Source organism: Desmodus rotundus, chromosome 8 (assembly GCF_022682495.2).
Source record: "Desmodus rotundus isolate HL8 chromosome 8, HLdesRot8A.1, whole genome shotgun sequence".
NCBI lineage: Eukaryota > Metazoa > Chordata > Mammalia > Chiroptera > Phyllostomidae > Desmodus > Desmodus rotundus.
The window spans coordinates 42,151,841-42,166,784 of NC_071394.1; the positions used below are offsets into that span (position 1 = coordinate 42,151,841).

The 14,944-nt window shown below is 40.5% G+C and overlaps 1 protein-coding gene across 5 annotated transcripts in view; it reads right to left on the bottom strand.

Moving 5' to 3' along the window:
* Positions 1-14,944, bottom strand: part of CHD7 (chromodomain helicase DNA binding protein 7) — a 197,158-nt gene that overhangs the window by 27,639 nt on the left and 154,575 nt on the right. For all 5 annotated transcript variants that reach the window (XM_024572022.3, XM_045181435.2, XM_045181436.2 and 2 more), the window contains exons 15-19: positions 13,570-13,825; positions 2,688-2,898; positions 1,962-2,157; positions 1,497-1,664; positions 1,100-1,279 (exon numbers count right to left, since the gene is read on the bottom strand). In XM_024572022.3, coding sequence (XP_024427790.2) covers positions 1,100-1,279; positions 1,497-1,664; positions 1,962-2,157; positions 2,688-2,898; positions 13,570-13,825 — 1,011 coding nt within the window. The remainder of the gene's footprint in view (positions 1-1,099; positions 1,280-1,496; positions 1,665-1,961; positions 2,158-2,687; positions 2,899-13,569; positions 13,826-14,944) is intronic.

A 14,944-nucleotide genomic window follows, 5' to 3' on the forward strand; every position in this document is an offset into this window, starting at 1 on the left:
AAACATTTGTCCACACAAAAACTTGTATGCAAAAGCTCGTAACAACATTATTCATAATAACCGAAAATATCAGTAACAACTAGTGAATGAATAAACAGCCCCAAGGTCCAGCATCAGCTGGTAAATGAGGCACAGACAGATCATGGAACATGACTCCACAATACAAAGGAAGGAAGCACTGATTCATGCTACAGTGTGGACGAACCTCAAAAACATTATGCTAAGTGAGTGAAGCCAGACACAAAAGACCACATGTTCTACAATTCCATGTATATGAAATGTCCAGAGTAGGCAAATCTATAGAGACAGAAAGTAGATTAGTGGTTGCCAAGGACTTGGGGGCGGGGGGAACGGGAGGGGTAAAATGGGATGGATGGACCTGACTGTTAATGGGCATGAGGATCATTTGGGGTGATGGAAATGTTCTAAACTTAGATGTGGTAACAGTTGCACAAGTCTGTAAATATGGTAAAAGCACTGAATTGTACTTGTAGGTCAGTTGAATATATGGTAAGTAAATTACGTATCAATAAAGCTGTTAAAAGTGGCAGTTGGGCCTGGGTGTGGATGGGTGGACCAATATGCAGCTGAAGCCTCAGAAAGGGCTCTCGGTGGAGTGGCACGCTGTAGTGACCTTTGCCAGAGCTGCTCTGATGACGGGGTGGAGGAGGGCTGCAAGCTGGGAATTGAAAGTAAGTAGGAAGGGAGTCCACGGAGACAGAAGAAGGGTTTTGTGATTGAAGCTGGAGGGCAAAGTAGATAGAAGTGACTTAATTGTCCTTACAGGCTAGGTCAGAAACCAGGATCTCAAGACACGAAGAGGATGGAATCAAGGACACAGGCAAAGGATTAGCCTGGGGAGCCAGGAAGCAGACAGGAGGACAAGGTGAGAGTGACCACCAGAGCCATATAAATAGAACACAACCCAAAACACAAAGAATGTCTTATGCATTAGTTGCTCCACAGGGAGTTAGTAATTAATTTCTCAATTTGGAATAGAAAGCACATGTTATGTGTACATTCCGTGAGCAGTTTACAAGGTGCTGTATATGAATTAAACTTCTACGGACAACCTGCATCTCTTCAAATTGATTCCCACCTTGGCAAACGTGGAACCCTTCCCCTCAGACTCAATGGTGATGGTGTGGGTTCGCCGTAGGAGAATCTGATCAATATCTTCTTCACAGAATTTAGACCCTTCATCCTCCTCATCCATGAGTGCACCATAGGCCCCTTTTCGCAGAAGATCCTCTATTTCTTTCTTGGAAAGCTGTTGTACCTGTTTTAGAGAAATATTTAAAATAATTTAGAATTCAAATGTTTTTAGACTAAACAATTTTTTTTCTCAAAGAGAGTAAACCTAAATTCTAACAAAGGAAATAGGAGGTTGAAATATTGATGTTGAAAAAGAATCTGATGCTGGAGGATTTCTCACTCGTAGCTAAGTCAAGTAAGGAGCTGGAATAAGTGAACGGGCTGGGCAAGCGTGGCTTTACCCCGTTGGTCGCGTTTTCCCTTCCACTCATGGACTGCAGCACAGCTTTGTCGAGACCGAGCTTCAAGCTCGCCTTGTCGAACATCTCCCTTTCGTAAGAATTTCTTGTAATCAGCCTGTAGATTTTCACAGATTTGCTCTGTCCTATTCTATGACATCTTGCCTGAGCCTGGAAGAAAAGGGAAATGAATAGCTACCGAAGGAGAAAGACTCAATTGTCACTCCTAAGAGCATCTGTTCCAATGAACAGAGGTGCGGTGGAGAAGGGGATTAACATATGAAGAAATTACTTTTACATTATTAATAAATTGATTACTAGCTGGTTCATTTGCCCTGATCATGGGACACCGCCTGAGTGACTACATGACTTTAATTTATTGATTTGACAGGGATCCTCCGTCATAGTAGAATGACTTAAAAAAAAAAAAAAAAAAAAGGCACCCGGAAGATTTTCTTGCAAGTTTACCTGGAGATCATTTTGGGGATTCCAGTCAGAATCAAAGATGATGCAGGTATCAGCAGCAGTAAGATTAATGCCTAAGCCTCCTGCCCGTGTACACAGGAGGAAAACAAACCTATCAGAATCAGGTTTGGAGAATCGGTCAATAGCTGCCTGGCGGAGGTTGCCTCTTACTCGGCCATCGATCCTTTCGTATGGGTACCTGGAAAATGTCAGTATTAACAAGGAGGCCGGACAAATAGCTACAATATACCTGTTCCTTTCTTTTTTCTTAAAGACAGTAATACAATTTGGGGTATATATTAACAAAATAATATTATGTATCAGAAATAATTTCAGAGCAAATGGGTTTTGCTGTTTTTCATACAATTGGTTGAATGCCCCAAAACTAGATTTCATTTTAATTTCTCTCCAGTGAAACATCTAAACTCTAAAAATAGCTGGCGTCTCCAACAGTAAAATAATAATTTCAATTTTAGGTAAGAACTATTTTCCCTTTGTCAAATGAAAGAAATGGGAAATAAAATTGCCCACAAAATTATGCAGACCTATCGCCGTCGTTACACCGAGTAACTGTTGTATATACACCTGTACTTTTTTAAAAAGAGATGTGACACATTCCCCCCACTCTGTCCCCTTTATCTTAAATATCACTCCAAGGTGAGCAACTTAGTGCCCCGAGAAAGGTCACTTTTTCATGTCCTTTTTATTCTTATGGCACCACGGCCTCACCGTCTTTGAATGAGGTAGTCTTCCAGTATGTCCAAGCAGCGCACCATCTGGGAAAAGATAAGCACCCTGTGGCCACCAGCCTTCAGTTTTGGCAGCAGCTTGTCAATCAGCACTAGCTTGCCAGCAGCCTGGATCATTGCCTGGAGCTGAAAATCTGGAGAGTCTGCATTGTGTGTTTCTTTAAACTCTTCCAAAATTTTCTCTTCAGCACCTGCAGAGATTGGACAGCATAACGCGAATACAGTAAAAGGTTTTTATTACTAAAAACAATGCACTTGCTTTCCAAACCCGCTGCAAACTGTAGGAACCAGAACACCACCCTCGTGTTTATGAACATGAATCTATCCACGTAAAGTTAGGTCTACACAGAACCCGGGAAGCATAAAAGGGACCAAAGTTTTAAACACAACACATTTAGGCATTTGGAGGGGAAAACCACATTTTCCAACAAACAAATGTTTGCTGATTGTAGAAACTGAATTTCAACAACAGACTGTCAAGCCAGAAGTGACAGAAACAAGCCAAGGGCCAGATACCTACAGAAAATTTGGAACCTAAATTGCTGAAGAAATAGAGCTGTTTACTAGCTGAATATAAACACAAACAACAAAATCTGTTCTGAAACTAAGAAACAATGAGATAGAGTTCTAATTATTACAGTGTAAGGGCAGTAGTTTGTATTAATAACTGTATAATAATACCACCAAAGGACTACAGCAAAAGGGAATCATTTTTCAGGATAATTTTTAGGAATTATTTTAGGGGATGGCACACATCTACTGCAACCTCTAAATCTCCTTCTATATTCATTCTCATCTGATAATTTTACAAGGACAACAATTCTATCTTGAATTATGCAAAGCCTGAAAAACTTTAAAAATGAAATAAACCTCTGTTTCACATAAGACTTCTATGCCTAACCCACTTTTTCTCATAGCCCCACACAGATTTCTGCTTGTTCAAAGATTCTGGGGTGCATCAGAGAGAAGACTCAAGAGAAAGACATCTTGCTCAAGGCTTCCTTCCCCAAGCCCAAACACACACTTATCTAGAAAGCAGCAGGGTAAGCTTCCTTCCACTGCTTAGGTGGCTTAACTAGAATTGCGCAGCAGCTTCGTCTGGCCTCCGCCCATCTCTGGGGTTAATCAGGGCAAGGCTGTAGGGCTTGCGCCTCTCCCCTAAGGACAGGGATGCGGTCGGTCCCTATTCTGTAGTAAATACAAACAAACAAATCCATCTAATGGGATTAGTTCCTAGCCTTAAACTGTGTCAGAAATTTAAACTACTCTTCTTAGCACTGGTTTTAAACATGTGAACTAACTACACTATATATAGATGGGGATACATAAACACATAAACCTCAGAAGGATTTTAAAGGTTAGGTCAGTCAGGCCACCAAGCTACTCGGACGGCTGTTCCTTCTGCAAGCAACAACCAATGCAGCAAAAGGGCCTCCTATTTCCATTTTAAGGGCACTTGTAGAAATTAAGTTATGATGCAGTCATATGTAGAAATAAAGCTTGTTAATTATTAATCAACGGAGAATCTTACTGAGAACAGATGAAAGTCACTGAATGCCTTTCCCAGGTACTAAGGCCTTCTGGAAAGCGCACTGCTAATTCTCGCGCAGGGGGACTGCAGAAAATGCCAATCTCTTCTCCCCTTAGGTGAGCAATAGGCTAATACTCAGGATTTCCCTCTGAGTGAAAAAAAGGTCTTAAAAGGTGAATAAATGTTATCCAAAAGAATTAGCAGGCAGGTTCTTGACTAAAGTTAAATAATGTTTCTCAAAATATAAAATTTAGAAATGTAGGTTCTATATTCGGGACAAGAAGTTCCTCAGGAGGCAGGGGAAATAAATTTAAGTCCATATACTACATGGGGTCTCTTTTTAAAAGTTTGGTTTTGTTGGACAATATATTATAAGCTCTGCAATTCGAGAAGAGATAGATTTTACTCGTAAGATATTTAGGTAGTGATTTTGTTCACATTAAGATTATAACCCATACTCAAAATAAAACAGTGCTTTACTTTAAAACGAGTTAATGGTCAATGACTAGATTCCAAAAATGAAATCATTTTTAACGAAATAAATAGCAGGCATGCTTGGATTATTTTTGTAAAAAATTAAAAATGTATATGTATAATCCAGTCAAACTAGTAGAGAAATTGAGGTTTTTTTCATTTTAAATTTGTTTAGAGATGAGAAAAAAGCTTTTCTACTTTTTCAATGCTACCAATAATTTCTCATCTTATGGAGAATAGTCAAAATTAAAATATATTCTTTCTTACTGACAAAAGCTACTGTTGAATTAATCAATTCAGATCTTTATTATACATTCTGGTTCTTAAGTGACAGCCAGTTTACACTAATATTACTTCTTAAAACATCACAAACATATTTCATATACAATTCCTTTGGCACTGCACTTGTTATGGCCATAATGAAGGACAGAGGGTAGGAAAGGTGTGAGGGAGAAAAGTAATTTCTAACTTCTGATATCAGAGCCAAATTTCAAGTTTATCAGTTAGATTTACCTTAATGTTAGATTTGTATGTAACAATCAGAAAATGAACTTGAAGTAGGTTATAATAAGCCAAAATACGTAAACTGTTGGCACTACCTTAAATCAAAGTACTGTTCATACTACATGTAAAAATGTGTATGCATATGTATCAAAAAGATTCTTGCCCTGCCTGGTGTGGCTCAGTGGATTGAGTGCTGGCCTGTGAACCACAATGTCTCCAGTTCAATTCCCAGTCAGGGCACATGCCTGGGTTGCAGGCCGGGTCCCCAGTTAGAGGCATGCAAGAGGCAACCAATTGGTGTATCTCTTGCACATTGATGTTTCTCTCCCTCTCTGTCTCCCTCCCTTGCCCTCTCTCTAAAAGTTAATTTTTAAAAAATTCTTGAAATTAAGTGTGGAAGTCTTTCTTTCCACTTAAACAGACAATCACTATGAGAGAAGAAACTGCAATGTTATCTAGCTATATTAGCCACAAACAAAAAATTACTTGCTGTCGAAGATTACCAGAGAAAAACAAGTTACTGTACTATTTTCTCTCTGAAATCCATTCCCTTATATCAACTTCAGTCCTGTTTTCTGTCTGCTCACGATTCTCTATACTTCTACCCACAACAACGACAATTGACTCAAGTCACCTCTAACCATTATGGGACCTTGACCAAGTTTGCAACATTAGTTTTCCTCCACACAGCAAACCTAGAATTGGACATTCCATTCTATTTTTTTCTTTTTTCCTTTATTTTATTAAATTTATTAGGGTGACATTGGTTCATAGGGTCATTCAGGTTTCAGGTGTACATTTTCGGTAATACACAATCTGGATAGGGCATGATGTGCCCACCACCCACAGTTGAATCATCTTCCATCACTACATACTGGGCCCCCTTTACCCTCTAACACTCCCCACCCTTTTCCCTCTGGTAACCACCACACTGTTGTCTGTGTCTATGAGTTTCAGTTTTATATCCTACGTATGAGTGAACTCATATGGTTCTTAGCTTTTTCTGACTGACATTTCACTTAGCATAATGTTCTCAAGATCCATTCATGTTGTTGCAAATGGCAGTATTTCATCTTCTCTTATAGCTGAGTAGCATTCCATTGTATATATGTATCATATCAACTTTATCCAGTCCTCTATTAAAGGACACTTCGGTTGTCTCCACGTCTTGGCCACCGTGAATAATGCTACAATGAACATAGGGGTGCATATATATTTGCAAATAAATGTTATCCAGTTTTTTGGGTAGATACTCAGAACAAGAATTGCTGGATCATGAGGAGCCACCATACTGTTTCCCACAGTGGCTGTGCCACTTCATTCCCACCAGAAGTGAACGAGGGTTCCTCTTTCTCTGCACACTCTCTCAAACATTTGTCACCTGTCTTGTTGATACTAGCCATTCTAACAGGTGTGAGGTGGTATCTCATTGTAGTTTTGATTTGCATTCCGCTAATAGCTAGTGAGGCTGAACATCTTTTCATATACCTGTTGGCTGTCTGTATGTATTTGGGGAGAGGTGTCTGTTCAGGTTCATTGCCCATTGTTTAATTGGATTGTTTGTTTGGTGTTGAGTTGTAGGAGTCTTTATATATTTTGGATATTGACCCTTGGTCGGAGCTGTTGTTTGCAAATATCATCTCCCATTTGGTTGGTCGCCTTTATATTTTGTTGTCAGTTTCTTTTGCTGTGCAGAAGCTTTTTAGTTTGATATAGTATCATTCATTCATTTTTGCCTTTGGGGTCAAATTCATAAAATGTTCTCTAAGAATAAGGTCTGTAAGTTTAGTATCTATGTTTTCTTCTATGTACTTTATTGTTTCAGACCTTATATTTAGGTCTTTGATCTACTTTGAACAAGCTATAATCTAGTTTCATTCTTTTGCATGTGGCTTTCCAATCCACCCAGCAGCATTTACTTCTTTTCTCCATTGTGTGTTTTGGCTCCTTTATCAAAATTATTTGTCCATATGCCTTTGGTTTCTTTCTGGGCTCTCAATTCTGTTCTAGTAGCGTTTGTGTCTGTTCTGCCAAAACCATGCTGTTTTGATTACTGTAGCTCTGTAGTGTAATTTGAAGTCAAGTAGTGTGATACCTTCACCTTTGTTCTTTTTTCTGAGGATTGCTTTGGCTATTCAGGGTCTTTAGTGGTTCCATACAAACCTGACGATTTTTTGCTTTATTTCTTTAAAAAATGACATTGGGATTTTGACGGGGATTGTATTAAATATGCATATTGCTTTGAGTAATATGGCCATTTTAACTATGCTGATTCAATCCACGAACATGGAATAGCTTTCCATTTCATTGTGTTTTTTTCAATCTCTCTTAATAATGCTTTGTAGTTTTCTATATATAAGTCCGTCTCATCCTTTGTTAATTCCTAGGTATTTTATCCTTTTGATTGAAATTGTAAAAGGAATTGTTTTCCCCCCTCATTTCTTTTTTCTTTTTTTAAATATATTTATTGATTATGCTATTACAGTTGTCCCATTTCCCACCCCCCTCACTCCACTCCCTCCTGCCCACCCCCTCCCTCCCACATTCCCCCCCTATAGTTCATGTCCATGGGTCATACTTATAAGTTCTTTGGCTTCTACATTTCCTACACTATTCTTATCCTCCCCCTGTCTACTTTCCACCTATCATCTATGCTACTTATTCTCTGTACCTTTCCTCCCCTCTCCCCCTCCCAATCCCCTATTGGCAACCCTCCAAGTGATCTCCATCTCTATGGTTCTGTTCCTGTTCTAGTTGTTTGCCTAGTTTGCTCGTTTTTGTTTTAGGTGTGGTCGTTAATAACTGTGAGTTTGCTGTCATTTTTACTGTTCCTATTTTTGATCTTCTTTTTGTTAGGTAACTCCCTTTAACATTTCATATAATAAGGGCTTGGTGATGATGAACTTCTTTAACTTGACCTTATCTGAGAAGCACTTTATCTTCCCTTCCATTCTAAATGATAGCTTGGCTAGATACAGTAATCTTGGATGTAGGTCCTTGCCTTTCATGACTTTGAATACTTCTTGCCAGCCCCTTCTTGCCTGTAAGGTCTCTTTTGAGAAATCAGCTGACAGTCTTATGGGAACTCATTTGTAGGTGACTGTGTCCTTTTCTCTTGCTACTTCTAAGAGTCTCTCCTATTTAATCTTAGCTAATGTAATTATGATGTGCCTTGGTGTGTTCCTCCTTGGGTCCAGCTTCTTTGGGACTCTCTGAGCTTCCTGGACTTCCTGGAAGTCTATTTCCTTTGCCAGATGAGGGAAGTTCTCCTTCATTATTTGTTCAAATAAGTTTTCAATTTTTTGTTCTTCCTCTTCTCCTTCTGGCACCCCTGTAATTTCGGATGTTGGAACGTTTCAAGATGTCCTGGAGGTTCCTAAGCCTCTCCTCATTTTTCCGAATTCTTGTTTCTTCATTCTTTTCTGGTTGGATGTTTCTTTCTTCCTTCTGGTCCACAGCATTGATCTGAGTCCCAGTTTCCTTCGCATCACTATTGGTTCCCTGTACATTTTCCTTTGTTTCTCTTAGCATAGGCTTCATTTTTTCATCTGGTTTTCGAACAAATTCAACCAATTCTGTGAGCTTCTTGATAACCAGTGTTTTGAACTGTGCATCCGATAGGTTGGCTATTTCTTCCTTGCTTAGCTGTATTTTTTCTGGAGCTTTGAAGTGTTCTGTCATTTGGGCCATTTTTTTTTTTTTTTAGTCTTGGCGCGTCTGTTACTTAAAGGGGGCGGAGCCTTAGGTGTTCACCGGGGCGGGGTAATGCTGGTCGCTGTGCTGTGACGCTGTACGTGGGGGAGGGGCCAAGAGGGAGCAATGGCGCCTGCTCCACTCTCCACTGGACCTCAATCCTTCACTCCGCTACCCACAATCAAACTGGGCCCCTCTGGTGCTGGTTCCCGAGTGGGTGGGCCTGTGCACACTCTAGGCCCCTGTGGGTCTCTCCAACGACCTCTCCTGTGAGGCTGGGAGTCTCTCCTGCTGCTGCCCCAACCCTCATGGACGTTTTCAATCAGAGGTTTGAGGCTTTATTTCCCCCGCGCTGGAGCCCTGGGTTGTGCGGTCTGCTTTGTTCCCCGCCGTTTGTCCGGTTTATCTGTGCGCAAATGTGGGGCTGCAGGGTCTGCTAGTGGTCGGACTGCCTGCCCTGTTTGTCCCACACTCCGCCAGTCTCGGTCCCACCACGGCAACTCGAGTCCTCTCCGCCCGGCTACCCGTCTCCGCCCCTCCTACCAGTCTGGATGAATGTTTATTTTTTATTTCCTTGGTGTTGGACTGCCTTGACATTCGATTTTCTGTCAGTTCTGGTTGTGCGAGGAGGTGCAGTGTGTCTACCTACGCCGCCATCTTGGTTCTCTGCCCCCCTCATTTCTTTATCTGAACTTTCATTGTTAGCACATAGAAAAACAGTGGATTTTTGTACAGTGTTTTTGTGTCCTGCATTTGTACTGTGTTTGTTTATTGTTTCTAATACTTTTTCGGTAGAGTCTTTAGGGTTTTCTATATACAGAATTACGTCATCTGTAAAAAGTGAAACGTTTACTTCTTCCTTGCCAATTTGGATGCCTTTTCTTTCTTTCCCTTGTCTGATTGCTCTGGCTAGGACTTCCAGAACTATGTTAAGTAAGAGTGGTGAATGTGGACATCTTTGTCTTGTTCCTGATTTTAGAGGAAAAGCTTTCAGTTTTTCACCACTGAGTATGGTATCGGCTGAGGGTTTGTCATATATGGCCTTTATTGTGTTGAAGTACTTTCCTTCCATATCCATTTTATTGGGTGTTTTAACCATAAATGAATGTGTCTTACTAAATGCTTTTTCTGCAAATATTAGTAAGATCATATGATTTTTATCTTTTGTTTTGTTAACGTGGTGTATTACATTGATCGATTTGCGTATGTTATCATCCTTGTGCCCCTGGAATGCACCCCACTTGATCATGGCGTATTATTTTTGTAACGTATTGCTGTATTCAATTTGCTAATATTTTATTTAGGATTTTTGCATCTGTATTCATCAGTGATATTGGTCTGTAGTTTTTTTGTGTGTGTGTTATCCTTGCCAGGTTTTGGTAGCAGGGTTATGGTGGTCTCCTAAAATGTGTTAGGAAGTATTGCCACTTCTTTAATTTTGGGGAAAAGTCTGAGAGGGACAGATATCGAATATCTTTGAATGTTTGGTAGAATTCACTAGTGAAGCCATCTGATCCTGGATTTTTATTTTTTGAGAGGTTTTTGATGGTTGTCTAAATTTTCTCAATGTTTAATGGGCTATTTAGATTTTCCATTTCTTCATGATCCAGTCTAGGAAGGTTATACATTTGTAGGAACTTACCCATTTCCTCTAGGTTATTGAATTTGGTGGCATAGTCTTTTATAGTATTCTAGTATGATCCTTTGTATGTTTGTGACATCTGTGGTAACTTCTCTTTCATTTCTTTTTTAAAAATTATTATTATTTTTAATCCTCACCCAAAGACATTTTTTATTGTTTTTAAAGAGAGGACAGGAGATAGAGAAACACTGATGTGAGAGAGAAGCATCAGCTGGCTGCCTCCCATATGTGCCTGGCCAGGGGATTGAACCCACAACGTAGGTATGTACTCAGATGGAGAATCGAACCCAGAACCTTTCCATTACCAGACGAAGCTCCAACCAACTGAGCTACACCGGCCAGGGCTCCTTTTCATTTCTGATTTTGTTTATATGACATCCCATTTTAATAAAGCTTGGGCCAATAATAGTATCTCCGTTTATGTTACCCAGTTACCTGCTTAACTTTTAGCAAGAAAAACAACTAGCCACACTTATCTAGTGTTTAAAGTACACCAAACACTGTTCTAACCACTTAAGCACTTATATTAACTAACATACATTAAAAATACTTCTCCTTTACATACAACTGGTGCTCTACCATCACTTCCAGCATTTTTTCTTCTGCTTTGCTTATGTTACCCCTTTCAACTTATGCACGTGGTTGTTTCCGTTTCTGACATTTACAGAAGTGTTGTTCTTTGGTGAGCTGAATTTTAAGTTTGATTAGGGCTGCTTTACTCTGCCACAACCAAAAAACCTTCCTTTATCTGCTCGATAAACATGTGTACAGGTGGCCCTGTGTCAGTGTTCTTTCTACTCCAGATTGTGGGTGAGAATGGGCAGTCCTGGGCCTGGAGCCACCTCTGTGAAATACACGGTCTACATACGTTACCTGGGAAGTTGTAACACCTAATGCGAGTGTGTGTGTGCGTGGTTTTTTGTTTTGGGTTTTGTTTTTTTTTTACAGTTTCACAACATAAAGGCATATAAGTATACCTGCCTAATAGACACTTCATAACTTGTTGTAAGGACAGAAAAGCTGACTTCAAGGTGCAGCCAATTAGAACAACTGCCACAGATCCAAGCCTTAGAAGTCCTAGAGCCTCCTAGTGAACAATAAGTGACGTAGGGTGACCCTGGAGAGCAATCGGCTACAGAAAAGACCCAGCAGCTGTGCTCTGAGGGAACTCCCCCGTCTAGGTGCTCAATGCATGTAAGTAGCAAGTAACCAAACAAGATGGAACTGGGAGCGGACACCCCACAACCATCGCTGAGATCCTCCCGTTCACACACATCCTGCCGGCACATTAATCTCTATCGTGAATGCCTTTTCTCCCCCACTGGCAGCCACTTTTCCTCATTTCCTTTTCCGGTATTAAATGCAACAGTGTGTGTGTGTGTGTGTGTGTGTGTGTGTGTACACACACCCATACCATCAATGGCTGTAGCCCCAACTCTATCTCCCCAACTCAGGAACAGGCTGGCTGACACTCACTATAAATGGCCTTACAGGCTCTTAAACAGATGGTGATTAGCAGGTTGGCAGCATTAAACATGTAATTATCACACATGATACTCTCTTTAAAAGACAAAGCTAAAAACACAAAGTTTGAAAAGGAAATTCACTGATGTCACACCACAGCAATGACCTCAGGTGCTGTGCTGAGACTGTCTTCCAGGTGTAGACCGTTTGTCATTTAATAGTAGAAACTTCTAGATCTGAAGTGGCTTTTAGTGTGTCAGTTATGAAAGAAAAAAGATTAGGAATTCTTTAAATTAGCTGCCCTTGAACCTCATGGACTGTGATAAAGATAAAATCAGGCTTGTACCCTCTCCTCTGGAAAGGAACCGAACTGCCCTGCTGGCCAATTATAATTGCACACAAACGCCCCATCGTAGTGGGTCATCACCTTTCCTCACCCCATATTAACTCCAGCCTGGATTACAGCAATAGCCAGTCTCCTAGCTGCTCCTTCTGGCTGCCGGTCTTTCCTGACTCCCATCTGTCTTACACGATGTTGCCAGACCCACCATCCTGAATCACATTTCCAATCATTCCTCAGCTTAAACACTATCTGTGGTTCTCCACTGCCTACGGACTAAAGTCAAAATTCCATAACCTAGCACTTGAGGCTTTCCACAGCAGTGTCCCAGCATGCATGTCCAGGCTCACCATTGCACTGTTCCTTGCAGGTACTGTACCCTTTGGGAAGTTCCCCTTTGTTTTCCTCAGTCGTCTTCTTTGCTCATGTTATTACATCAGCATAATGCCCTTCCTTTTTAACCCTGACTGGCAAAATCCTTCTCAGCCCTGCAGGCTTGTCTCAATGCCAACACTTTCTAATGGCCTTCCTAATCTCAATCCCTGACAAACTGAAGGCTCGTGTATTCTCCAGAGTACCTCCCACATCAAAGGCATGGAATATTTATTCTTTTAATGATTTTTGCAAGTATGTAATACAGGCTTTTACTCATATCCATTACCTAGCACTATCAATTTAGTTGAGAAAACAGGAAGACCATAAAGTATTCATTAGTAACAGGGGCTATTACCAAAGCTCTAAAAAATAATCTGTCATTCTTACGGGACAGGTGTTAAAGGCTTCTGGACTGAGAGAAATTTACTTCTTTCAAAATGTTGAGACAGCTAATAGCTGCCTTCTCACACTGAAGTTCCTCTGTAACTTCAGATTTTAACACACACACACAGAGCAAGCAAATCTCAATCGGGGGCTAATTTCTCTCTGTTAACACTTTTGATGGTTTTTAGCCATGGAGGACCAATACCTCCTCCTTTCAATGAGTGAGACACAGATGCAGGGATGCAGGAGACAGGTGAAGGGAGGTCCTGCTTCAGGGCCCAGCAGGAAACACCACAGAAAGGGGCATCCCGAAGAATAGGATGGTGGTGAAAGCCGCACACTGAGACGAGAGGATACAGTAATGACTAGAAACCACAAATCCTCAGTCTGGAGGGAGAAAAGCGTTTCTGGTACTTTGATCATCATTAAATAAGTTTACAAATAGCCAGGCTTACCATTAATAAGGTATGGATGATTGCAGCACTTTCGTAATTCCATCATAGTGTTTAAAAGGTTAGGTACATTAGCTTGACCACCACCTTTGGAAAGAAATGTAAAATTCTTCTCAAGGATGGCTCGGTAATATTTCTTCTGAATGTTTGTTAGCTCAACTTCAATAATAGTTTCTTCTTTGGGGGCCAAGTTCTTTTCTACATCCTCCTTGAGACGTCTCAACATCATTGGCTTTAGAATAGCCTGGAGTTTTTGCACCTAAAAAAGGACCTTAAGTAAATATTGGTGTCATGACTTGCTTATATGTTAAAACATACCCTAACATGAAAAACCAGGATTTGTTTACTGCTCACTTTCATTCGTCAAAGCCCAGGAAGGGGATGAAGGCATGGATTTTTCAGGTTTCATAACACCCGTTCCTGGAGGTTGAACGATTCGATTTCAAATGGACCATCTCACCCTATTTAGGGGTCCTGAACAACCAGAAGGCTTGAAAAGTACATGGCAGAGAAGAGCCAAATTTATTCCTTTCTCTTTCCCTTTTGTTTGTCACAAGCCAGAGGGATGATGAGGAAGAGAGAGAGGCAGGGGAGTCCTCTGCTTCAGTGCTCTTCCTTTCCAGAAAGAGCAAATAAGCCAGGAGTTATCCAGTCCCTGTGCCAACGAGCAAGCAGAGATGCCTCTCTCCAGTTCTCTTTTCTGTTGATTGGCAATAGGATATAGCACACCAGACAGTTTTAAGAAAAACAAAACAAAACAGACTTCACTTGGAACTCAACTGACAGGTTGTAGACAGAAAGTTGGGGAAGGGTACGGGAAGAATAAGATGTCAAGAACATCTCTGTATTTACTTCAAATATCCACATAAACTCCTATCATGTATAAAATAACCAGCCACCCTTCATACACAATACATTTCTCACAGAGATCCTGTGGGGTAGTTAACACCCCCATTTCTAAATGAAAGTATGTAAGCTCAGAAAAGTAAGCAAGGTTACCAAGTATATATGGTTAAGAAGTAAGACTAAACTTTAAAACTCCAGTAAGCAAATGGCTCTACAAATTTCAGAGGCTTCTGACACTACCCCAAAAGAATACAGAGTTCAAAAGTACACCTCAAAAACCACCAACCTGAGTAGCATAACAGTCTCTGAAAATTACAGGAACCAGGTATGTGTGTAACCTCTCCAAATCTCAGCCCCCCTTCATAGGGGCAGGTGGACAGACAAGAAACCCTCCGAAATGAAGACTTGGAATGCCCAAGGAAAGCAGATAGAAAGCTCACTTGTTTACTGGGTGGGAAAAAATTTTTGCATTTTTAAATAGTTAAATATTAATCCTTTGCCATTTCATGGATAATCTGTAATTACATAGCAA